Genomic DNA, 26,710 nt, shown 5'->3' on the forward strand with positions numbered 1-26,710 from the left:
TCTGCATATTGGAGGTTATGATATTTCTCCCGCAATCTTGATTCCCACTTGTGCTTCATCCAGCCCAGCATTTTGCATGATGTACTCTGCATATAAGTTAAATAAGCAGGGTGACTATATTCAGCCTTGGCATACTCCTTTCCCCATTTGGAACCGGACTGCTGTTCCATATTCTGTTTTAACTGTTGTTTCTTGACCTGCATACAGATTTCTCAGGAGGCAGGTAAGGTGGTCAGATATTCCCATCTCTTTCAGAATTTTCCACAGTTTATTGTGATCCACATTGTCAAGGGCTTTGGCATTGTTAATAGAGCAGAAATAGATGTTTTTCCGGAACTCTCTTGCTTTTTTGATGATCCAGCAAATTTTGGCAATTTGATCTTTCGTTCCTCTCTCTTTTCTAAATCCAGTTTGAACATGTAGAAGTTCATGGTTCATTACTGTTGAAGCCTGGATTGGAGAATTTTGAGCATTAGTGTGCTACTGTTTGAGATGGGTGCAATTGTGCGGTAGTTTGAACGTTCTTTGGCATTGCCTTTCTTTGGGATTGGAATGAAAACTGACCTTTTCCAGTCCTGTGGCCACTGCTGGGTTTGCCAAATTTGCTGGCATGTTGAGTGCAGCACTTTCACAGCATCATCTTTTAGTATTTGAAATAGCTCAACTGAATTCCATCACCTCCACTAGCTTTATTCATGGTGATGCTTCCTAAGGCCCACTTGACTTTGCATTCCAGGATGTCTGGCTCTAGGTGAGTGATCACAGTGAGTGATCGTGGTTATATGGGTAATGAGGGTCTTTTTTCTATAGTTTTCTGTGTATTCTTGTCATCTCTTCTTAATATCTTCTGCTTCCATTAGGTCCGTAATGTTTCTGTCCTTTGTTGAGCCCATCTTTGCATGAAATGTTCCCTTGCTATCACTAATTTTCTTGAAGAGATCTCTAGTCTTTCCCATTCCATTGTTTTCCTCTGTTTCTTTGCACTGATCACTGAGGAAGGCTTCCTTATCTCTCCTTGCTATTCTTTGGAACTCTGCATTAAAATGGATCTATCTTTCCTTTTCTCCTTTGTCTTTTGCTTCTCTTCTTTTCTCAGCTATTTGTAAGGCCTCCTCAGACAACCATTTTGCCTTTTTGCATTTCTTTTCCATGGGGATGGTCTCGATCCCTGCCTCCTGTACAATGTCACGAACCTCCGTCCATAGTTCATCAGGCACTCTGCCTATCAGACGGAATCCCTTGAATCTATTTGTCACTTCCACTGTATAATCGTAAGGGATTTGATTTAGGTCATACCTGAATGGTCTAGTGGTTTGCCCTACTTTCTTCAATTTAAGTCTGAATTTGGCAATATGGAGTTCAAGATCTGAGCCACAGTCAGCTCCCAGTCTTGTTTTTGCTGACTGTATAGAGCATTTCCATCTTTGGCTGCAAAGAATATAATCAATCTGATTTTCGTGTTGACCATCTGGTGATGTCCATGTGCAGAGTCCTGTCTTGTGTTTTTGGAAGAGGGTGTTTGCTATGACCAGTGCGTTCTCTCGGCAAAACTCTGTTAGCCTTTGCCCTGCCTCATTGTGGACTCCAAGGACAAATTTCCTGTTACTCTAGGTATCTCTTGACTGCCCACTTTTGCATTCCAGTCCCTTATAATGAAAAGGACATCTTTTTTTGGGTGTTAGTTCTAAAAGCTCTTGTGGGTCTTCAGAAAACCACAGCTTCAGCTGTTTCAGCATTACTGATTTGGCATAGACCTGGATTACTCTGATATTGAATGATTGTCCTTCATGTATGAGACAGTGCAAAGATATTATTAAAACACTTGTTCACCTTTGAATTTGGTTCACTTCAGTTCAGTCACTCAGTCATGTCTGACTCTTTGCAACCCCATGAACCACAGCACACCGGGCTTCCCTGTCCATTACCGACTCCCAGAGCTTGCTCAAACTCATATCCATTGAGTCAGTGATACCTTCAGCCATCTCATCCTCTGTTGTCCTCTTCTCTTCCTGCCTTCAACCTTTCCCAGGATCAGAGTATTTTCTAAGGGGTCAGTTCTTCACATCAGGTTGCCAAGGTATTGGAGCTTCTACTTCAGCTCAGGCCTTCCAATGAATATTCAGGATTGATTTCCTTTGAATTGACTGGTTTGACCTCCTTCCCATCCAAGGGACTTTGAAGAGTCTTCTCCAACACTACAGTTCAAGCATCAATTCTTTGGCACTTAGCTTTCTTTATAAATATGCTCAATTAATCAATAAGTTTCTCTTTGGGCATGACACAATGCATGTGGGATCTTAGTTCCTTGAGCAGGGTTGGACCTGGGCCCTAGTAGTGAAAGTGCAGAATCCTAACCTCTGGACTGAAAGGAAATTCCATAATCTATAAATCTTAATGCAAGTATATCACATATAAAGTGAAGTTTATGTCACATTACGGAGACATAAATGCCAAAAGCAGAGTGATTCCTCACTCCCTGCAAGGAGTGTGACAGCATTAAATATGGCATATGGTCAAGATGATGCTACCAAATGTATGAGATTACCTCTATTTTGAATCTCCAGGGAGGCTGGGCATTGAGGAGCACACATTCACTCTTTCCAGATAGAAAGATTGCAGGAGATCACCTGACCCCACTCACCTGTCTGCGAGGACCTCACCCCATCCTCCTTCTCTGGGGGCACTTCCTCCTCACTCCCCTGAGAGGCAGGAGGAGTTCCAGGCACTGGGACCTCTTCAACATCATCGTAATTTTCAGCAGGGACATCAGTCCTCTGATCTGGGGGTTCCAAGAGCAGACAAGGGAGTGTATGAAACCACAGTAAGTGGGTTGGTCTGGGGAATACCTAAGATCCCTTCTGACCCAGAGTTTCTGAGTTTCTGAAGAGAGGCACCAGTCACTCCTTGTTTCAAAAGACTTTTTTCTCTAAGACCATGTTTCATTTTGATGTGTCCATAAGCCAAAACATGATTTTACATATCTTCATATTTTCTGGTGGAAACTACATATTTCAAAGCAACTCTTCCACCATTGAGCATTGCTAAAGGACTTTGACAAATTGCGCTTTAGAGATGTTATTTCTTTTAAACATTGTGTGCCTATTGTGATTCCCGACACAGAGAGACCAGCCCCGACGTGAGACATCACCGAACAGCCAGAGAAGGAGAAGGAAGAACACCATCTGGACACAAGGGATGCCTCTGGTCCATCAGAGGAAAGCCATTCCCTTTAAATCTCCTCTCTATGAGGGAAACTCTCCTCCCCAAAGCCCAGCCGAGGCAGGTCCACCTCTATTTCCTCGAGTGGATCTGTAGTCTCTGTTTTCCTCACCATCTCTGGTGTAATATGGCCGTTTAATCAGTGAGTCATCTGACAGGAAACCTCATGTGGAGACAAACATCACACAACATACAGAATGACCCTCCCCACACCCACGGGACCTGTGTTAAAGCTGAGAAGGGACAGGCCTGGCTTCTGCAGTGTAGACAGAGCCTGGGAGATCACGGGGCTCTGAGAGGCCATCCTGCCACTTTGGAGTCTCTGTGAGACTGGGGCACACATGAGGTCTGCACATGCTGAGAAGATGCGCACAGCCAGTGGGTGGTGACAACCAGAGGCCCCAGGAGGGCAGACAGAGACACTCACCTGGGCTGCCCAGACCTTCCTTCGGTGTCACAAGGTAATTGAGCTCCTCATACACAGCTTCAGCAAGAGCATCTTCATAGGTGGATAAGGCTGAGAGATTCCCCAGCAGGTAAGAGAAGCCGCCCCAGACACCCTGGTCCAGCAGACCCACCCTTCCTCTCCCTGGTGCTCACACGGGGGCTGCCAGGACCTCAGCATCATCTCCCACCACGTGCACCATGACAGCACCTTCTCCCCTCGTCTGACCCTGAATACAGCTCAGCGCCAACTCTGTCTGGTCTCACAGGAGAGGCCATGACTTATGAGAGTTCACGCCCCAGCCCTCTGTCTACTCAGCCCTGAGAGCTCAGCACGGAGCACATGGAGTCTGCAACTCAGAGCAGAGACCTGGCCCAGGCTCCCCTCCTCACACCTGCCCCATCTCCTGCCTCCACACACGCTCCCTGGTCCCCAGCTCCCCCTGCAGCCCACCTCTGCGCTCTGCTCTCCATCTGAGCACCTGAGTCACCAGGATGATGAGGACCAGGAAGAGAACGGCTCCCAGGATGAGGCAGAGGACCCCAGGCAGGGAGAAGATGCCAGGGAGAGGATGTGAGGTTGTTCTGGTCCCTAAGGAGAACAGGAAAAAGGACTGGAGATAGTCTTGGGCACAGAGAAATCCCCTGTTTCAGCACTTTCAGGAGCTCCAGACAACAGGTCCCAGCCTCAGACAGTGTCAGGGCTCCCCCGGGACTCGTCCTGAGACAAGTCAACTCCACTCTGTCCAGTGTGGCCCCGAGGCAGAGCTGGGGATTGTCAGGGAGCTGCCCTGCCGAGACAGCCTCTGAGAACTCAACTCATTCCTTCTCCTTGGCTTCAGGAGACAAAGCATCAAACAGTCCAGGGACCCGCACCTCACTGATGAAGAGCAACACTCAAGGGCAGTTGGGAGTTCCTTAGATTTTACAACATGGGAACCAGACTTCCTTGGACCCCAGGCATGAGAACCTTTGACCCTGGGCATCAAGGCAGGGGATTTCCCCAGTGTAATGCCCTGGCTCCTCCCCAACAGCCACAGCTCCTCAGATTCTTTCCTCTTTTGAGTTGTCAGGGAGCCCACAGAACAGGTCGCCAGTATCTGAGTATTCTCTCCTGCCCATGCATGGATCACAGTACCTGCTTTTGTCGCAGGCAATGTTGTCCTTACACCTAAAGAGAAAAACAGCAGTGTGAGGAAGAGGAATTGGCCAGAATGCAAGGCAAACCATTTTTCCCTCCTGAGCCTGAAATCACCCCTCAGTTTCCACAACAGCAGTCTCCAGTCCTCCCAGCTCCCCCGTCCTAGATCAGAGCCCCAGCACCCGGACACTCTCTGAACACAAACTCCCCACCACGCCCGGTGCAGCCCTCTGCCCCTGTGCTGCCCCAGCTCACCAGGGACGGACCCCCTGCCCCTCACTCACCAGAGCACCTCACACCAGCATCCTCCTCGTGCTTGCAGTCACTCTGCCCCCAGGGCTCCGCAGCACAGTCCCACAGGGAGGACTCCCGGCCCCCGCACCGCACCTCGTCCAGCCAGATGCTCCCGTTTCCAGGGCCAAACGCCGCGGCCCGCACGGCTTCCAGGGCCGGGCCACAGCCCAGCTGCTGACACACCACCTCGGCCTCTGCCAGGCTCCAGGAGTCATCGCACACGGTGCCCCAGGAGCCGCTGTGCCAGACCTCCACCCGCCCTGAGCACTCGCTGTCTCCTCCCCTGAGCCGGAGCTTCTCTCTGTCTGAAAAGGCAGCAGCCCCTCCTGTGACTCCCCTGGGGGGAGGAAGGAGCCCCTGGGGGCCTGGGGAGGGGGCGGGGCTGACGTACCTGTGCAGGGGGCAGCAACTGAACAGCTCTTGGGTCTTCTTCCTGCAAACAACAGGGAAACAGTGGATCAGGGACAGCTGGGCGTGGTCTTGTCCCCAAAAAAGATTATCTAAGGTCTGACTCAGTGCAAAGGACACATGAAAACACAGGTTCATTATCTCCTGGGCTGAAACATTCACTGCATCTGATCACCAGCTGAAATTACTTTAAATATTTACTTGTTAATCAGTCTTCACACCCCACAGCAAATATAAATCCAGACATCTACCAATGTACACACACCCTTCTGAATGAAAGTTCCACTAGAGGAAGGACCTTGTATATCTTATATAAGCCATGTTTCTGCTGTTAGGACCGTGCCTGCACATTGTATGCACTCATTCACCAAATATCTATGGAAAACCATTTCTAAGTACCAGATAGTGGCTTGATAAATATTTATTAAATGAATGAATAGACAAATAAAATTCAGTGAAATAAAATTTGTTTTTCTTAAACTCATACTAATCAGTGAAATAGTAAACCAAATATACATTCATGGTAACAGTCTATGATAATAGTTCATATTAAAAATAATCAGTCCAGAAGTACAGAGTCAATTTATATTCAAAATCTCATGTACATAATTTTAATGGAAAAGTATTAGATAGATTATAAACTACTCTTACCTATTATCCAGTGTGACAAGTGGGCAAGTGAAGATTACTGTTGTAAAAGGAAACCCTCTTTTTTTAATTTATTTTTAATTGTAAGATAATTGCTCCACAATTTAGTGTTGGTTATGTGCGTGTGTGTGTTAGTTGCTCAGTCATGTCCAACTCTTTGTGACCCCATGGACTGCAGCCCACCAGGCTCCTCTGTCCATAGGATTTTCCAGACAAGAATACTGGAGTGGATTGCTATTCCCTTCTCCACTGGATCTTCCTTACCCAGGGATCAAGCCCAGGTCTCTCACACTGCAGGCAGTTTCTTTGCTCTCTGAGCCACCAGAAAAGCCTGTAGTGTTGGTTGGGAATCTCTTAAAAAGAGATTTCCTTTCCTGTATGCTTACAGGAAAGACTTAGTAGAATTCTGAGAAGATATATGTACACACATATGTACACACTGAGTAAGCCAGAAATTTTTGCAATAGTCAAAAAAAGCCTACTGAGAAAAATTTGTATTGAGAAGATGCAGAAATAATAAACAAAAGACTGAAAATATATGTAAAAGAATTGAAGCTGAGAGAAATAAACATAAATTCAAAAACCAGAAGGGTAAATAGTACCTGTCATAAAATATCAATATTTACATATTCTTTCCAGATCATCCTATCAAAACTCCTACCCACTCTATGCAGAGAATCTCTGAGAAAATGATGGCAGGACCTCTGTGAGTGGGTTGCTCATTTTCATGGTCAAAGATTTTACCACCTCTCAATTCACGGGGTTTCATTGTAGGAAAAAATATCATCAATAAAATGTCTCATAGTTAAATGCCTCTTTGGCCTTCAGATGAAAATGACAAAGACATGAGCAAAGAGAGGCAAGGAAGGGAGCGAGCCTCTGCTTTTGAAGTATCTGTTCCCACATTCTCTTAGCTATGGGTTTCAGGCAACATCCAGCAAACCATTCAAGGTGTACCTGAATGGGGTGTGTGTGTTTGTGTATGTGGAGGGGGAGGGAAGCAGAGAGAGAAACAGAGAGAGAAATGTTGAAGGAATAAGGTGCTATGGTTTGACTATTTGCCAGCCTCGACAGCATTTATTTATTTCATTCAAAAGTTATTGCTGAAATCTCAATTCTCAATGTAACAGTATTTAGTGGTGGAGCCATCTCTAACTTTTCCAAGAAGAGAAGAAAGGAACACTTCCAAATTCATTTTATGAAGGCAACATTAGTCTGAGACCAAAGCCAGATAAGGGCACCATGAGAAAAGAAAATTACAGGCTAATACTCTGATAAATATAGGGGCAAAAATCCTCAACAAAATATCAGAAAACTGAATTTGACAATACATTAAAAGAATCATACACCATGATCAACTGATATTTGTTCCAAGGGTGCAAGGATAGTTCAACATTCACAAATTAATCAATGTGATACACCAAATAAACAAAATGAAGGTAAAAATCATATCCTCAAAGGATGCAGAAAAAGTGTTTGACAGATTCAACATCCACTTACAGTAAGAACTCTTTTACAAAGTAGGTATAGAAGGATTGCATCTCAACATAATTAAGGCCATATGAAAAGTACACAGCTAACACAATACTTGACTGTAAAAAACCAAAAGCTTTTCCTCTGAAACCAGACACAAGACAAAAATGTCTACTCTCACCACTTTTATTCAACTTAGTTCAACATTTATTCAACTCTCACCACTTTTATTCAACTTAGTTTTGGTGGTCCTATCCAGATCCATCAGGCAATAAAAACAAAATCAAGACATCCAAATCTGAAAGGAAGAGGGAAAATTGACACTATTTGCAGATTGAAAAGTGAAAGTGCTAGTCACTCAGTCCTGTCTGACTCTTTGCGACCCCAAGAACTGCAGCCTGCCAGGCCTCTCTGCCCATGGGATTCTCCAGGCAAGAATACTGGAGTGGGTTGCCATTCTTTCCTTCAGGGGATCTTCCTGACCCAGGGACTGAACCCAGGTCTCTTGCATTGCAGACAGATTCTTTACCATCAGAGTAGTGAGGAAAGAAACCCCCTTACATGATATTGTATGTAGAAAACACTAAAGACTTCACCAAAAGTATGAGAACTAATACACTCAGTAAAGTTGTAGAAAGAAAAATCTGTATACAAAAATCATATGCATTTCTTTACACTAACAGCAAACTGTTATAAGAGAAACTGAGAAAACAATTCTATTTACATTTGCATGAAAATGAATAAAATATCTAGGAATAAATTTAACTAAGCAGGTGAAAGACCTGTACACTGAAAACCATAAGACATTGATGAAAGATACTGAAGATGACTCAAATAAATGGAAAGATATTTTGTGGTCATGGATTGGAAGATCTAATATTGTTAACATGCCCATTCTACCCAAAGCAATCTACAGATTCACTGCAATCCTTATCAAAATTCCACTGGAAATTTTCACAGATACAGAAGAAACAAACCTAAAATTTGCATGGAACCACAAAAGATGCTGAATACAAAAGCAATCTTGAGATAGAATAACAAAGCTAGAGTTGTCATGCTTCCTGATTTCAAACTGTATTACAAAGCTATATTAATCAAAACAGTATGTTCTTGGTATAAAAATGGACACAGAGATCAATGGAACAGAATAGGGAGCCTGTAAATAAACCCACATTTCAATGGTCAATTAATTTTTGACAAAGAAGCCAAGAATATACAGTGGGAAAAGGATGGTTTTTTCAGTAAATGGCATGGGGAAAACTGGACAGCCACATGCAAAAAATGAAACTGGACCACTATCTTACACCATTCACAAGCATTAACTCAAAATAGATTAAAGACTTGATCACAAGTCCTGAAGCCATAAAATTTCTACAGGAAAAAACCAGAGAATAAAATCCTTGACACCAGTCTTTGTGATGATTTTTTGGCTTTGACACCAAAAACAAAGGAAACAAGAGTGAAAACAAGCAGTTGTGATGACATAAGGCTAAAAAGCTTCTGCCCAATTAAGGAAACCATCACCAAAATGAAAAAGCAACCTATGGAATTGGAGAAAATATTTGCATATTATATTTCTGGTAAGGATTATTATCCAAAATACACAAGGACCTCATATATATATATATATATATATATATAGCAACTGAGTTGTATGAGGTCCTTGTGTATATATGTATATATATATGTAGATATATGATTTTTTACAAATGGGCAGAGAACCTGAATAGAGATTTTTTTTTAAAGAATACATACAACTTGCCAATAGGTACATGAAAACGTGCTCAACAGTACTAATCATCAGAAAATACAAATCAAAACCACAAGAAGATATCACCTCATATGCTCTAGAAAGGCTTTTATCGAAAAGACGAAATAACAGGAGTTGAGGAGAATATGAAGAGACAGGAAAGCTCTTGCTTTCCTGTTAGAGGGAATGTAAGTTAATGCAGCCCATATGGAAACAGTATTGAGGTGCATCAAAAATTAAAAGTAGAACTGCCGTATGATTTAGGAATTTCACTTTGGAGTATTTCTCTGAAGGAAACAAAAACACTAACTTGAAAACCCAGTGTTCACTGCAGTAACATATGTTCAGTTGCTAGGTTGTGTCTGACTCTTTGCAACCCCACGGACTGCAGCACATCAGGCTCCTCTGTCCTTCCTGTCTCCCGAAGTTAGCTCAAATTCATGTCCACTGAACTGGCAATGCTATCTAACTATCTCATCCTCCGCGGCCCCCTTTTCCTTTTGCCTTCAGTATTTCCCAGCATCAGGGTCTTTTCCAATGAGTCAGCTCTTCTCATCAGGTGGCCAAAGTATTGGAGCTTCAGCTTCAGCATCAGTCCTTCCAATGAATATTCAGAGTTGATTTCCTTTAGGATTGATTGCTTTGATCTCCTTGCTGCCCAAATGACTCTCAGTTCAAGTGAGGCATCCAAGCACCACAATTCAAAAGAATCAACTCTTTGGCATTTAGCTTCTTCTATAACCCAGCTCTCACGGCCAGATACAACTACTGGAAAAAATATAGCTTTGACTATAAGGACCTTTGTCAGCAAAGTGATGCCTCTGCTCTTTAATACTCTGTCTAGTTTTGTCACAGGGGAGCAAGCCTCTTTTAATCTCATGGCTGCAAACACCGTCAGCAGTGATTTGGGAGTCCAAGAAAAGAAAATCTGTCACTGTTTCCACATTCTCCCCTTTTATTTCCCATGAAGTGCTGATGATCTTAGTTTTCAGAATGTTGAATGTTGAGCTGTAAGCCAGCTTTTTCACTCTCCTCTTTCACCCTCAACAAGAGGCTCTTCAATTCCTCTTCACTTTCTGCCATTAGAGTGGTATCATCTGCGGATCTGAGGTTGTTGATATTTCTCACAGCAATCTTGATTCCAGCTTGTGATTCTTCCAGCCAGGCATTTCCTATGATGTTCTCTGCGTATAAGTTAAATAAACAGGATGGCAATATGCAATCTTGACGAACTCTTTTCCCAATTTGGAACCGGTCGGTTGTTTCATGTCCAGTTCCAACTGCTGCTTTTTGACCTGCATACAGGTTTCTCAGGAGGCAGGTAAGGTGCTCTGGTATTCTTGTCTCTTTAAGAATTTTCCACAGTTCATTGTTTATGTCGTCAATGAAGCAGATGTTTTTCTGAAATTCTCTTGCTTACTCTATGATCCAACAAATGTTGGCAATTTGATCTCTGGTTTCTCTGCCTTTTCTAAACCCAGCTTGTAAATCTTGGAAGTTCTCAGTTCACTTAGTGCTGAAGCCTAGCTTGAAAGACTTTGAGCATAACCTTGCTAGCATGTAAAATGTGCACAAATGTGGAGTAGTTTGACCACTCATTGGCATTGCCCTTCTTTGAGATTGAAATGAAAACCGACCTTCTTCAGTCCTGTGGACGCTGATGAATCTTCCAAATTTGCTGACATATTAACTGCAGCACTTTAACAGTATTACCTTTCAGTATTTTATAGCAATATATATGAGTCAAACAATGTAAGTCTTCACTGAGGAAAGAATAAAGAAAATGCAATATAGACATATATCCACCCATAAAAAAGAAGAAAATCTTGCCAGTTTCAACAGCATGGATGGATCTTGAGGGCATTATGCAAAGTGAAACAAATCAGACAGAGAAAGAAAAATTCCATATAATCTCATTTATATGTGTAAACTTAAAACAAAAAGCAAGTTCAGAGATGCTGAGTAGTTGGTGGCTGCCAGAGGTGGGGGATTTGGTGTGGGCAAAGGTAATCAAAAGGTATAAATTTGAATTATAAAATTAATAGGTGAAGAGATATAACATACAGTAAGCTGACTACAGTGAATAGTGTACTGTCTATTTGAAAGATGGTGAGAAAATACATCTTAAACATTCTCATCATGTAAGAAAAATATTTAACTATATATATGGATATAGATGTATGGATCTATATATAAGGTTATAGATATAGATATAACTAGACTTACTGTAGTGATCATTTATCAATACACACAAACATATAAGCATTATGTTGTACACAGCAAAAAATACAATGTTGTATCAATTATATCAATTAAAAATTTTTAATAATACAAGTTTGGAACTTGTAGATTAAATCAGCTCCATCCAAACTTCATTTTATAAATGCATCTTAATTCACTTAGATTTTAAAATATCAAATCTCACTAATAACATCCTACAGAATTGGGACAAACACAGAAACAGACAGAAATCACCTGCACATGAGATGTAGGCTTCCTCCTTTAGAGAGCATGAACTGTATTTCCATGGGCCAGAAGGACACTGCCAGAGAGATGTATCCGTTTTCCGACACTGAATCAAATCTACCCACCGGGGTCTAGAACCTTCCCTGAGACCAACAGACGTGTTGAGACTTCCACTGTCCCCACAGCCAAGCTGTCTGCAGATGATGGACACGGTGACCTCATCCATGGGGCTGTGGCAGAGACTGCCCCAGGTCCCGTTGTAGAAAACTTCCAACCACCCAGCACACTGCTGGTCCTCGCTGACCATCCTGAGGGCCAGGAACTCTAAGATTGAAAGGGAGGAGATGGGACACAGTGAGCACTGTGCACTCAGTGCTCTGGGATTTCCTCTCTCCCAAAATTGTGAACACTCATCTGTGACCCAGCTGAGGAAGCAAATCCACTAGATGACCAGAGTGAAACTTGTCTCCTTTTTACTTGACTTTGTCCATTTGTGTCTGTCTTTCTAAATATTTCTACCACCCTGATGTGGTGGATATGAACTGAGCGGAAGACCAACCCAGACACCTGCAGGGAGAGGGAGCTGACTCCTGCTTCCTGACAAAACATCTAAAAGAGAGTATGAAAGGGATGTGATGTGGACAGTGTGGAATCAGATAGAATAATGGACCCACAAATGTCTACATGGAACCTGTGTCTATGTTTCCTTATCTGGCAAAAGGGACTTTATATATGTGATTAAGGTATGGACCTTGGGATGGTAAGATTAACCTGAAATATGGTGGATTAACCACCTGAGCACAGTCTAATCACATTCTTAAACTCACTGTCCTTTAAAGTGGAATCTTTTTCCTCATTCTGGCTAGAGGAAGATGTGAATATGGATAATGGTTAGAGAGGTGGAGCACTGTTGGTCTGATGATGAACAGAATGGGATTATTAGTGAAGGAAGGCAGGCAGTTTCTAGAAGCTTGAAAAGACAGGAAACAGATTCTTTCCCAGAGGCTCAAAAGTGATGTGGCCCTGCTGAAACATTTATCACAGTCTAGTGAGATCCCTGCTGGACATCTAAGCTACAGAAGTGTAAGGAAATAAATATATTGCTTTCAACCATTAACAATGTGGCAATTTGTTATAGAACAAATGAAAACTAGCACAGTGGCTTTAAGACTTCTCTACCATATGTACCAGAAGGGTGAGCCCTGATTTCAAGAAAAACTGTGAGAAAAGGCTCTGCGAGGAAACACTACTGAGAAGAAAGGACCAGAATCTCAGTTGCTGCAAGACGCAGTGAAAGGACCTCGTCTTCACGTCTGCTGGAAAGACGCGCTCCATGGGGGGAAGCCGCCTTCTCTGATCCTTTCAACATCTCTCCCTCAGGGCTCAGACCCCCGTTCTTCAGAGCCCCACCCCTCCCCCAGCCTGTGGACAGTGCGCAGCGCAGACCTGAGCAGACGACCCCCGCATCCTCCTTGTGTCTGCAGTCATGCCGCCCCCAGCCTCGGGAAGGGCACCTCCACACATGGGACTCCTTTCCTGTGCAATTCAGGTCGTCCAGCCAGATGGGCCCTGATCCTGCCCCGAAGTGAGCTGACCCCGTGGCATTGAGGGCGTCTCCACAGCCCAGCTGCCTGCACACCACGCGGGCATCATCCAGGTCCCAGCCGTCATCACAGATGGTGCCCCAGGAGCCCTGGTCAAGGATCTCCACTCTCCCGGCGCAGGGACCGCCCCCGTCCACCAGGCGGAGCTGTCTGCTGTCTGAGGAGAGAGAAATGGGACAATGGGGCGGTGACCTAGGGAATGAGAAGGGTCTTCTGTCCTGTAGGACCCTCACCTGAGCAGTAGGGGGCGCTCTCCTCTGAGGATGCAGAACCTGTTGGTTCAGACACAAAGCGGTTGCACCGGGGCAGCACCTGGGTCTGGTTTCCTGAAGAAACAGCGATGATTAGAGGGTTGGGAGGGTTAAAGAATAGGAAAGTCAGTTAAACTAAATAATTTTTAGCAGGGGAGGAGAGTTTGGGGGAAAATGGATGCATGTATATGTATGGCCGAGTCCCTGGCTGTTCACCTGAGATTATAACAACATTGTTAATCGGCTATACCCCATACAAAGTAAAAAGTTCAAAAGAAAAAAAAAATTTTCTTTAAACAGTGACCTAGTGATGGAGCTGAGATGAAAGCTGCAGCATACCAGTGAAGTTATCATAATCTTAGTGTTCTCTTTCTCTATGAAGAGCCCTGGTCCCGACAATGGCACAATTCCTGTTTTAAGCCAAGCTTTGCCCTGAGAATGAGTTAAATAAGTTGTTCTATCCTTAAGTCTATCCCTTAAATAGAAGAAGCAAAACAATATCTTTTCTGAAGGAGTTGTACAGTTTTTTATCTACAATGTTTGTGATTTTAAAAATACTTATATAAAAGACATCTCATGGAAAACCAAGAGGAAAAAGAAACATTAAAAAATTTCCCAGGGTATTTGGCTCTTAACGTTACCTGACAGAGAATTTATTTTATTTAATTTTATTAATTTTTATTGGAGTATAATCACTTTACAATGTTGTGGTAGCTTCTGCAGTACAGCAAATTTCATAAGTTATATATATGGGCTTCCTAGGTGACCCAGTGGTAAAGAATCTGCCTGCCAAACAGGAGACTGCGGTTGCATCACTGGGTTCGGAAGAGCCTTTGGAGAAAAAAACGGCAATCCATTCCAGTATTCTTGCCTGAGAAATCCTATGGACAAAGGAGCATGGCAGTCCATGAGGTCATAGAAGAGTCAGACACAACTCAGTGATTAAACAACAACAACTATATATATATATATACACACACACACATATATATCCCCTCTTTCTTGGATTTACTTCCTATTTAGGTCACCATGGATCACTGAGTAGAGTTCCCTGTGCTATAAAATAGGTTATTACTTATCTATTTATGTGTGCGTGCATGCTAAGTCACTTCAGTCGTGTCTGACTCTGTGACATTACGGATTGTGGCCCGTCAGGCTCCATTTCTATGGGATTCTCCAGGCAATATCTATTTTATACTTAGTATCAATTGTGTAGGGCTTCTGAGTCTGGTGGCTCAGACAGTAAAGAATCCCCCTGCAATGCGGGAGACCTGGCTTTGATCCTTGGGTTGGCATGTCCCCTGGAGAAGGGCATGGCAACCCACAGTAGTTCTACCAATTTACATGCTCATATGTAGGAGGATTCCCTTTCCTGCACATCCTCTCCAGCATTTATTCTTTGTGGATTTTTAAATGATAGACATTCTAACTGGTGTGAAGTATTACCTGACTGTAGTTTTGACTTGCATCTCTCTAATAATTAATGATGTATTTGTTAGCTATCTGTATGTCTGGAAAATGTCTATTTAGGTCTTTATCCCATTTTTTCATTGGACTGTTTGGTTTGTTGATATTGAGTTGTTTGTGTCTTTTGAAGATTAACCCCTTGTTAGTTGCTTCATTTGAAAATATTTTCTCCCATTCTGAGAGTTGTCTTTTTGTTCTGTTTATGGTTTCCTTTGATATGTAAAAGCTTTTAAGTTTAATTAGGTCCTTTTTAAAAATAATTTTTTTTTGTTTTTATTTTCTTTAGGAGGTTGATCAAAAAAGATCTTGTTCCAATTTATGTCAAAGAATGTTCTGCCTATGTTTTCCTCTAAGAGTTTTATAGTCTGACAGAGAATTTAAATAGCCATGATTAAAGTGCACAAAGTATTAATTAACATGGTGTGCATCTTGGCAGAGAAATGATAACAAAAACAAATGAAAATTCTACAGCTGAAAAAGTTAACCGCTGAAATTAAGGACAAGAGAATGAGTGTATCAGCACATTAGATTGACATAAAGTAGAAACAGTAAAATGGAAGATCAGAGGATAAATATTCCTCTCCTTAGAAATGCTGATCATATGGTAAGTGCCTAGTTAATAATGCTACATAACAAAATCTCCCCACAAACTTAGCAGTTGAAGGAATTTATTTTTTAATTTTGCTCATGATTTCCTGGGTCAGTAATTTGGGAAAGACTCAAGATAGACTTGGCAGTTCTATCTTTGGGGTTTCTCATGTGGTTGCACTTAGATGTCATCTGGGGCTGACATCTCTAAAGCTTTGAGTGAACTGTGGTTTTGTAAGGAAATTCCCAGAAGCATTTTTGTTGTTGTTGGGAGGGAGGGATAAAGGAGCATCATGTCTGCAATCTAATCCAGACAGATTTTACATACTCAGGGAAAAACAGGGCAGGAGAGGGACAAATAAGGAGAGAAAGGGAAAGCTAGAACAAGAGAAAGAGAGAGAGAAGAAAGAAAGAGAGGTTAAAGCAAAATAATAATCTATGCTGTACTTAAATGAGATAGATGTACTAATCTTGACCTGGGAAATCCAGGTCAAGTTCAGAGAGAAGTCATTCCTAGAAAACCTTCACTAAAGGAAATACTAATAACATCAAACCCATAAAATGCCTAGGAGAAAACCTAGTTAAACATGTGCAAAACATTGAGAGAAATTCAAGACCTAACTCAATGAAGGGATATATTTTGTCAGTGAATTGGGAAACTCAATGTTGTCAAAGTCAGTCATTCTCAAATTTATATACAGATTAAATCTAAACTCAATCAAATTCCCTTGTGCCTTTGTGTGTCTGAAACATGACAAGCTGATTCAAACTTTATGTTGCTATTGTTCAGTCACTCAGTTGTGTCCGACTCTTTGTGACCCCAAGGACTGCAGCACACCAGGCTTCCCTGTCCATCATCAACTCCCGGAGCTTGCTCAAACTCATGTCCTTTGAGTCAGTGATGCCATCCAACCGTCTCATCCTCTGTCATCCCCTTCTCCTCCTGCCTTCAGTCTTTCCTAGCATCAGGGTCTTTTCTAGTGAATCAGCTCTTCGCATCAGGTGGCCAAAGTACTGGAGCTTCAAAAATATATACATAATACAAAAACCAAGAATGACCAAAGCAGTTGGCAAGAAAAGCAACAACATAACTTCTTTAAATTAAAGTTACCCAGACTTACTATGTGTGCTTAGTCAGTCAGTCGTTTCTAACTCTTTGTGACCCAATAGAGTATAGCCTGCCAGGCTCCTCTGTCCATGGGGATTCTCCAGGCAAGAATACTGGAGTGGGTTCCCATGCCCTTCTCCAGGGGATCTGCCCAACCGAGGGATCAAACCCAGGTCTCTCGCCTTGCAGTCAGATTCTTTACTGTCTGAGCCACCAGGGAAGGTTTAAGACTTACTATAAAGTTACAAGAATTTAAAAAATGCAGTACAGGTGCAAGGAGAGACAAAGGATACAGTGGAACAGAATAGAGAGTCTAAAAAATGTATTCAGACATATGTGCCCTTTTGCTTATCACAAAGGTGACACTGCAGTGGGGAATAGTCTTTTCAGAAAAAGATTTGCGTCTACTGCATGCCCATATTAAAACATGACACTTGACCCTTATCCTACACAGACGTCAATCCTAGAAGCAAAGTACAATTATATGCAAAAAAAATGTAATTACACTTCTGTGATATACTCTCAGAGAAATTTTTGTGATTTTGGAGTAGACAAAGTTCATTTTAGAAGGATATAAGGCGCTCTGTGGATTGGAACAATAGACTGGTTCAAAACAGAGACAGAAATACATCAAGGCGGTATATTGTCACTTTACTTATTTAACTTATATGCAGAGTACATAAATGCCCAGCAAAATGCTGGGCTGGATGAAGCACAAACTGGAGTCAAGATTGCTGGGAGAAATCTCAATAACCTCAGATATGCAGATGACACCACCTTTATGGCAGAAAGTGAAGAGAAATTAAAGAGCCTCTTGATGAAAGTGAAAGAGGAGAGTGAAAATGTTGGCTTAAAACTCAACATTCAAAAAACTAATAACATGGCATCTGGTCCCATCACTTCATGGCAAAAAGATGGGGAAACAGGGACAGACTTTATTTTCTTGGGCTCCAAAATCACTGCAGATTATGACTGCAGCCATGAAATCAAAAGATGCTTGCTGCTTGGAAGAAAAGTTATGACCAACCTAGACAACATATTAAAAAGCAGAGACATTACTGACAAAGGCTGATCTAGTCAAAGCTATGATGTTTCCAGTAATCACGTATGGATGTGAGAGTTGGACCAGAAGGAAAGCTGAATGCTGAAGAACTGATGCTGTAGAACTGTGGTGTTGAAGAAGACTCTTGACAGTCCCTTGGATGGCAAGGAGGTCCAACCAGTCAATCCTAAAGGAAATCATTCCTGAATATTCATTGGAAGGACTGATGTTGAAGCTGAAGCTCCAATACTTTGGCCACATGATGGGAAGAACTGACTCATTGGAAAAGACCCTGAAGCTGAGAAAGATTGAAGGCAGGAGGAGAAAGGGACAATAGAGAATCACATGATTGTATGGTTTCACCAACTTAATGGATATGAGCTTGCGCAAGCTACAGGAGATGGTGAAGGACAGGAAAGCTTGGCGTGCTGCAGTCCATGGGGTTGCGATGAGTCGGACATGACTGAGTGACTGAACGGAACTGACTGACTGAAGGAGCACTACATGTACAGAGAAAATGGTGATAAGTCAAACCTATGATGCGTAACTTGACTCATTTAAGTACAGCATGCCATTAAGAAAATAAAAATATAAGACAGAATTAAACACACAAAAATCATAATAAATATTTCTTCCAAAAGTCATCATCATGGTAATTTGCACCATTATATTTGTAATAGTCAAGCTGGAAATAAACTCAAATCTCTGCCATTAGGTGAATGGTTTAATGCATGGTCATGTGATCATTCAAAGGAATACTCTATCATAATAAAAATGAATACAGTGTTGCCATAAACAACATCATGAATGAATCTCAAACACAGTTTGGAGTCAAAGAAATTAGACACAAAAGAAAACATATGTATGGTTTTACATAAAGTTCAAAACCTGAGAAAATACTCTATGGAACTACAAGTATTAGGTAAGCAGTCCTCCCTGGAGAGGAGGAGGACACAGCTATTGGAAGGCAATAGTGATTCTATGGTGCTATGAATGTTCTCTTTGTAGATCTAGGTTGGGGAACATGACCTAGGTATACACTTATTGTTTGTACTTTTTTCTCTGTTATTATCCTTAAATAATAATGTTTCATAAAAAATGTTACTCGTCTAGGCGTTTCTTTCCCTGACATAGCACTTCTTAGCATTTCTTAGCACTTCTCTCCCCTGAAAAAATGAGTGAACAATGAGAATGTTATGGAGCAGGACCTAACGGAGCCTTCTCAGGACAGCCCACCCTCATGTCCTCCACCTGCCTGTTTGTAGAAAAACCTAGCTAAAGAATAAATTTAATCACAGAAATGAAAAAAAATTCAGAAACAAAAGAAAACAGTCAAATAGGACAAAATAATAATGGTTTAGCCCTAAACAAATTCAAGGACTTTTAGTTCCTTCTCATGGGCTATAGATAACATTCTGAGCCATATCTTTTGAACTATTTTGCTGATAGTGAAATCCAAAACAGGTGGCAGCAAAAAAATTACATGATGACCAGACTAGTGGGTTGCCATTTCCTTCTCCAGGGGATCTTCCCAACCCAGGGATCAAACCCGAGACTCTTGCATTGCAGGCCGATTGTTCACCATCTGAGCCAACAGGGAAACCCATAATCTTCATCTTACACAATTCCAAGAATCGGCCTCAAGGAAATGGGAACAGACTGACACTAGAATTGATGATTAACTGTAATTCAAACAATCAAGGTGACACTGATCAGATCTATTTCAAGATGATTGTCAAAGCTAGCTGTGCTATTCTGCAGGTAACCTGTCCACTACCTCCACCTGTGCATCCCAGAAATTCCCATTTAAAAACTCTCATGCCTGATCAGCAAGGGGAAGCTGGTTCTTTGTTACATTAGTCCTCTGTCTCCCCAGAACTGCTGGTTTCCTCAATAAAGCTGTCTTAATTTTACCCCACACTTGTCTCTCAGTATTGGATTCTTGAGTAATGAGCAGCTGAAACCTGAGTTCAGTAACAAGATTAAACATTTCACTACAGAATATCTTTCTTTTTAAGCCTGTTTTCTCTTACTCTCTGCTTTGGGGACATTACAGTCCAGGAGCATCCTAAGTACAGTAGCCCTACCCTGTCTTACCTGAGCAGATCACAGAGGCTGTGTTGCCATGGGAACAGTCAGGACCACCCAGGGCAGTCACAGGGCATTGCCACAGGAAGGACTCAGCCCCTGAGCAGTGAAATCGGGCTTTCCAGAGTTGATCACTTCCTTTTGCTCTGTTTGGGGTAGAGATGGCGACGCCACAGCCGAGCTGACGACAGACAACATTGGCATTGGCCAGACTCCAGTGGGAGGCACAGAGAGCTCTCCATTGTCCAGAAATATTCATCTCCACCCGCCCCTCACACTGAGAGGTGCCATTTTTCATGAGACGGACTTCTGTGTACACTGACAGAAAAAGAGGATTTCAGCAAAATCTGATTTCTTTTTTAGCTTGAACTGAGTGTACACAGAGGTTAAGTCCTGCCGTGCATCTCACCTGAACAGACAACCTGAGCAGCTCCACTGTGCTGACACGTGCCCCCTGGACAGGGCACTCTGGGGCAGGACCAGAGCTCAGGCTCCTCCCCCTCACACCTGAACTCTTCAGCCCAGACCTGGCCATCAGACTCTCTGAACGGCACATGTCCCAGCACAGACACAGCCTTGCCACACCCCAGCTCTGCACAGATGACCTGGGCAGTGGGGAGTGTGAAGTTCCCATCAGACACTGGGGTCCAGGCTTCTCCAGAATGCACTTCTACTCGCCCTGAGCAGGGTCCATCCCCTCCAGCCAGACGCACAAATCCTAAGACAAACAAAGAACAACAAACCCAGTGAGTGTTCATGAACCTGGCTTGACAATTGGAAACAACATCTCACAGGCAATGGTGGGAAAGCTTTACTTTCTAACAGTGAAATAAGAGGGGATAAGAAGAGAGAATCTGACTGTCATTGTCAGATTGCATTTTCATGAGCAAGTTTCTGAAGAGGTATCCAGAAGGACTGCAGGGTCAGTTTGGAATGGCTGAATCCTGAGAATATATATTTTGGTTAGGAATGTTAATTCTTATCTGGGGGCCTGGAAACTACAAGACCCAAAGAAACTGCACAGTGATAGACATTCAAACATGGGTACAGAGTTGAACTGAAAGTGAAAAATGTCCATGGGATTCAATAGGTTAGAGGCCTAAGAGCCAGAGAAGTTTAGAAGGTCATCCTGAGATTTCTGGGGCTAGAATTCTGGCCAGTTTTCTCTGAGCCAGTATTCAAGTCACTGAGGATGGGAACATCATGTGGGCTGGATCTGAGTGCAGGCATTAGGTCACAATTAGGTAACCTAATTGAGAAAGAAGTTGTTCACAGGTAAGTTTGGAAATGACGAAAGCTCAGAGAGTCATAGGAGAGGCAGGGAATGATCCTAGCCACCTTTCTTAAAAACCTAAGATTTATGAACACACCTGAGAGAAAGTGAAGTCTCAGAAGGATTATGCAAGACAACTGAGTTAGTTGATTACTTCATCCTAGACATGAGATTCTTAGCAAATGTGAAGGAGTGATGATAATTTAATGTATTCTAACCCTATCTATATACTGAGTGCATATTCCTTTCCTATTTGGATTTCTGAGATAAGAAGCCAGCAAGCTACGAAAAAGGAGAGTGAGAGGAAGAGAGCAGAGAGCAAGCAAGCCATATATATTTTAGAGAACTCTAAATTGCAAAAGACTCAATAGGGACGTAACATAGATTTGGAAACCAAACACTTGTTCAACGAGATTTTAGCACCTTTTATCCCCTGTGCTTCTCCCATTTACCACCTAACACTGCTACACTTTCCCAATTCCCCCAGTGCAGAAAAGAAGAAATGATCTTAAGAGCTACAAATAGATGGAAAGGACACTCCAAAAGGGAAGAACTTCTGTAGGGAGTGAGGTGGGGTGAGTGGTATGTTAACCAAGGAGTGGATGGAGTGTGAGAGAGAGACCAAAGAAAAGACTCATGATCATGATTTCATCCTTCATTGACCATATTTGGACAGAGAAAAGGTAATCCAATGGGAAAAAAACCCTGCAAATCATAAAGAACAATTTTTTAAAAATATTGTAAAGTAGTTAGACTCCAACTAATAAAAATTTAAAAAATTAAAAAATTAAATAAAAAAATAAAAATAATAATAATTTGCCTAGTTTCTGAGTGTGCTCACGATTATTTACGTACATGGTGGAATTTGTCCTGGTAAAGGACTCTGATTGCATAAGTATGTGAACTTTGAAGCCTCAGAAAGAATGATGTAAAAGAATAAAAATCTACTACAGAGAGCAAGAGAGAACAGAGAAGACACCACAGAAATTAAAGAATTGAAGGATTAGCTTCACCTCTGATATAGGAATGAATGATGAGAGAGAGGATGATCTGCTTACTTTTTATTATTTATCCATTTCCATCTTCCCAGAGAGGCCCAGATTAGGACCCCTAGTTTCCTCTGGCTGGGAATTTGGTCACAGGCTACATATTCTAATTAAAGTATTTTTATTTAACTGGTTGTTTTTGTTGCTCAGTCACTCAGTCGTGTCCAACTCTTTGTGACCCTATGGCCTGCAGCACTCCAGGCTTCCCTGTCCTTCACTATCTCCCTGAGTTTACTCAAACTCATGTCCATTGAGTCAGTGATGCCATCCAACCGTCTCATCCTCTGTCGTCCCCTTCTTCTCCAGTCTTCAATCTTTCCCAGCCTCAGGGTCTTTTCCAATGAGTCATTTCTTCTTATCATGTGGCCAAAGTATTGGAGCTTCAGCTTCAGCATACATCCTTCCAATGAGTTATTTAGGATTGATTTCCTCTAGGATTGACTGATTTGATCTCCTTGCTGTCCAAGGGACTCTCCAGAGTCTTCTCCAGCACCACAGTTCAAAAGCATCAATTCTTCAGTGCTCAGCCTTCTTTATGATCCAACTCTCACTTCCATACATAACTACTGAAAAAAAACATAGCTTTGACTATATGGACCTTTGTCACAAAGTAAGGTCTCTGCTTTTTAATATGCTGTCTAGGTTTGTCATAGCTTTTCTTCCAAGGAGCAAGTGTCTTTTAATTTCATGACTGCAGTCACAGTCTGCAGTGATTTTGGATCCCAAGAAAATAAAGTCTGTTGCTGTTTCCAATGTTTCCCCATCTCTTTGCCATGAAGTGATGGGACTGGTTGGAATGATATTAGTTTTTTGATTGTGGAGTTTCAAGCCAGCTTTCTCAGTCTTCTCTATCACAGTCATCTAGAGGCTGTCCTCTGTTCCTCTTTACTTTCTGCCATTAGGATGGTGTCATCCTCATATCTGAGGTTATTGATATTGTTATTTTAATTCTATGAGATTAAAAATTTAGAAAGAACAAGAAAAAAGTATTTCTTGTATTCTGTTTTATATACCCTGATACATGTGAAATATTCAAATATGTGCTGAATAATCAACAAAGTCTTATATATATCAGGATAGAGACTGCTGAGATATAGTATATCTTTTTTATTTTCTACTTGATTTTAAAATTTATATGGAAGAATATGTGTGTGAAAATTCCAAGAAAATTATTAAATAGAAGGCCGATGTGAGTAAAGATATTAAATATAGTAAAGATATATCTTTGTTTGGTCTCTTGCTGTGTAGGACACATCCTGTATCCTTAGGCACACATAGCACCCTCCATACCACACCTGGCCACTCAGTGCTGCTCAGAGAACCTCACAGTTATCTTCATCAGCTCCCATTGCCATTCTCCTTCCTCCCAGCTACTATAAAACATTTTCCACCTTCTTCAAAAATTATGTGTCCGCCTTACTCCAAATAAGCCCCCAAACTCAAGTCTCTTATATCATTGAAGTCATCAAATATAAACTATATAATTCTTAACATAAAACACAGAAATTCAAGTTTTATTACCTCCACCTTTGACTTGTCAGTGCATGGCTAAGTGTTCCTCCAAAGTTTGCATTTATACAGATATTCTAAAGGAAAAATTGGAGAGAGAGACTTTTCTAGTAACAATGGAAGAATATGTGACTCAGAGCATTTCATCAACAATTCTCTACCATCAAAGAACTATGAACATTTATGTCTAAATTTGCAAAGGAAATTTGAAATCTGGCAAAAAAAATCCATAAGAATCTGTGATCTGTTAAATGATAACCCCTGTAGGGGTACCCTCTATATATGTAAATTATATCCTCCTACAGTAGGAGTAGCTTTCACTCATACTAACCTAGTGCAAAACAATGTCTCACACTCTTTGTATAGAAACAACTCCACCCAGGAAAGTACATCCTCATTTTTGTCCCTCACTCTCATAGCCTTCCTGTGCAAAGAAGAGTGTGTATGTGGCTGTTAGCAAATGTTTCACTCTTACAAAACATGAATTATGAAAAAAAAAATCATGAGGCTTTAACTGGGAGAATAAATGAAGCTATTTTAGTGTCAGGTAAGACCACTGGAGAAGAAAAGAATAGCAGAGACTTGTAAGAGGAAAGTATATGAAGCGCATTGCTCACAGTTACAGTGCACTCAGGGAGGATGGGTAGTTGTCTCAGTCCTCTCTAGCCCATGCGTTCCCTGTTGTCCCTCTGATCAGACACCAGCTTTCGTGGAACTTTCCATTCTCCCAGGTGATGGGCAATGAACTGACCATACCTGAGCAGATGACTCCTGCATCCTCGCTATGATCGCAGTAGTGCTTCCCCCAGCCTTGGGAAGGGCACCTCCACACGTGGGACTCCTTTCCTGTGCACTTCACGTTGTCCAGCCAAATGGGTCCTGATCCCGCCCCAAAGGAGGAAGAGACAGGGGCATCGAGGGCTTCTCCACAGCCCTGCTGTCTGCACACCACGCGGGCATCATCCAGGTCCCAGCTGTAACCACAGATGGTGCCCCAGGAGCCCTGGTCGAGGATCTCCACTCTCCCGGCACAAGGACCGCCCCCGTCCACCAGGCGGAGCTGTCTGCTACCTGAGGAGAGAGAAATGTGACACACGAGGCGTTGACTTGGAAAATGAGAAGGCTCCTCTGTCCTGTGGGACCCTCACCTGAGCAGTAGGAGGCGCTCTCCTCTGAGGCTGCAGACCCTGCTGGTTCTGATATGGAGTCTTTGCACTGTGTGTGGAAGCTGTGGTACATATACACCATGGAATATTACTCAGCCGTTAAAAAGAATTCATTTGAACCAGTTCTAATGAGATGGATGAAACTGGAGCCCATTATACAGAGTGAAGTAAGCCAGGAAGATAAAGACCAATACAGTATACTAATGCATATATATGGAATTTAGAAAGATGGTAATGATAACCCTATATGCAAAACAGAAAAAGAGACACAGATGTACAGAACAGAATTTTGGACTGTGTGGGAGAAGGCAAGGGTGGGATGTTTCGAGAGAACAGCATCGAAACATGTGTATTATCTAGGGTGAAACAGATCACCAGCCCAGGTTGGGTGCATGAGACAAGTGCTTGGGCCTGGTGCACTGGGAAGACCCAGAGGGATCGGGTGGAGAGAAATGTTGGAGGGGGATCAGGATGGGGAATACATGTAAATCCATGGCTGATTCATGTCAATATATGACAAAAACCACTACAATATTTTAAAGTAGTTAGCCTCCAACTAATAAAAATAAATGGAAAAAAAAAATCTCACTGTATCCTACAGGGTTGGGACAGACACACAGAAATAGACAGTAAGTCACCTTCACACGAGATGTAGGCTTCCTCCTCTGGAGAGCATGAAGTGTAATTCCAAGGGTCAGAAGGACACTGCCAGAGAGAGGTGTCAGTTTTCTGACAGTGGATTCCATCCACCCACTGGGGTCTAGAACCTTCTCTAAGAGCAAGAGAAGAGTTGAGGGTTCCACTGTCCCCACAGCCAAGCTGTCTGCAGATCACGGACACAGTGATATCTTCCATGGGGTTGCGGCAGACACTGCCCCAGGTCCCGTTGTAGAAAACTTCCAGCCACCCAGCACACTGCTGGTCCTCGCTCACCATCCTGAGGGCCAGGAACTCTAAGGTTGAAAGGGGAGGAGACAGGACACAGTGAAAACTTTGCAGGATGTTCTAGGTTTTCCTTTCTTCTAGAAATGGTGAACATTCATCTCTGACCTTGTTCAAGAGATACCCACTAGATCACAAGACTGACATCACCTCCCTTTTAACTGACTTTGTCCATTTGTGTCTGTCCATCTATTTCTATCACAATGGTGTAGTGGATATGAATTGAGAGGAAGACCAAACTGTGTGGGCGCTATTCAGGCAGGGGCAGCTGAATTCTGCTTCCTGACAATATCTCTGAAGAGTACGTCAAAGGGATGTGATGTGGATATTAGGGAGACAGGGATAATAATTAATCCAAAAATGTCCATATCCCAATCTCTGTAACCTGTGACTATGTTGCTGTACCTGACAAGAGGGATTTACAGATGTGAATAAGGTAAGGACCTCGGGATGGTGAGTTTAAGCTAGAATATTGTATTAACAATGTGAGCTGATTCCTACCACATCCTTAGACCCACTATCCTTAAACGTGCAATACTTTTATTAGCTCTGGTTAGAGAGAGAGAGAGAGATGTGACTCAGGATGATGGTTGGAGGCCTGCAGCATTGCTGGTCTGATAATGGATGAAGGGTGCTGTGAAGGAAGCAATGAAGGTGGTTTCAAGAAGTTTGAAAAGGCAAGAAACAGATTCTCCCCTAGAGCCACAAAGTGATGCTGCCCTGCTGAAGCCTTGATCACAGCCCAGTCAGATCCCAGTTGTGGATCTAAGCTTGAGAAGAGTA

The 26,710-nt window shown here is 42.4% G+C and overlaps 1 protein-coding gene across 1 annotated transcript in view; it reads right to left on the reverse strand.

The window, feature by feature from the left end:
• LOC133043052 (uncharacterized) overlaps positions 1–26,710 on the reverse strand; it is a 187,832-nt gene that overhangs the window by 72,375 nt on the left and 88,747 nt on the right. Inside the window, exons 28-35 of the mRNA XM_061123942.1 lie at positions 25,575–25,938; positions 24,576–24,886; positions 20,401–20,709; positions 20,001–20,309; positions 13,681–13,773; positions 13,290–13,604; positions 11,853–12,167; positions 5,089–5,403 (exon numbers count right to left, since the gene is read on the reverse strand). Of these exons, the coding sequence (XP_060979925.1) occupies positions 5,089–5,403; positions 11,853–12,167; positions 13,290–13,604; positions 13,681–13,773; positions 20,001–20,309; positions 20,401–20,709; positions 24,576–24,886; positions 25,575–25,938 (2,331 nt within the window). The remainder of the gene's footprint in view (positions 1–5,088; positions 5,404–11,852; positions 12,168–13,289; positions 13,605–13,680; positions 13,774–20,000; positions 20,310–20,400; positions 20,710–24,575; positions 24,887–25,574; positions 25,939–26,710) is intronic.

The sequence above is a fragment of the Dama dama genome, chromosome 22 (assembly GCF_033118175.1).
Source record: "Dama dama isolate Ldn47 chromosome 22, ASM3311817v1, whole genome shotgun sequence".
Classification (NCBI taxonomy): Eukaryota; Metazoa; Chordata; class Mammalia; order Artiodactyla; family Cervidae; genus Dama; species Dama dama.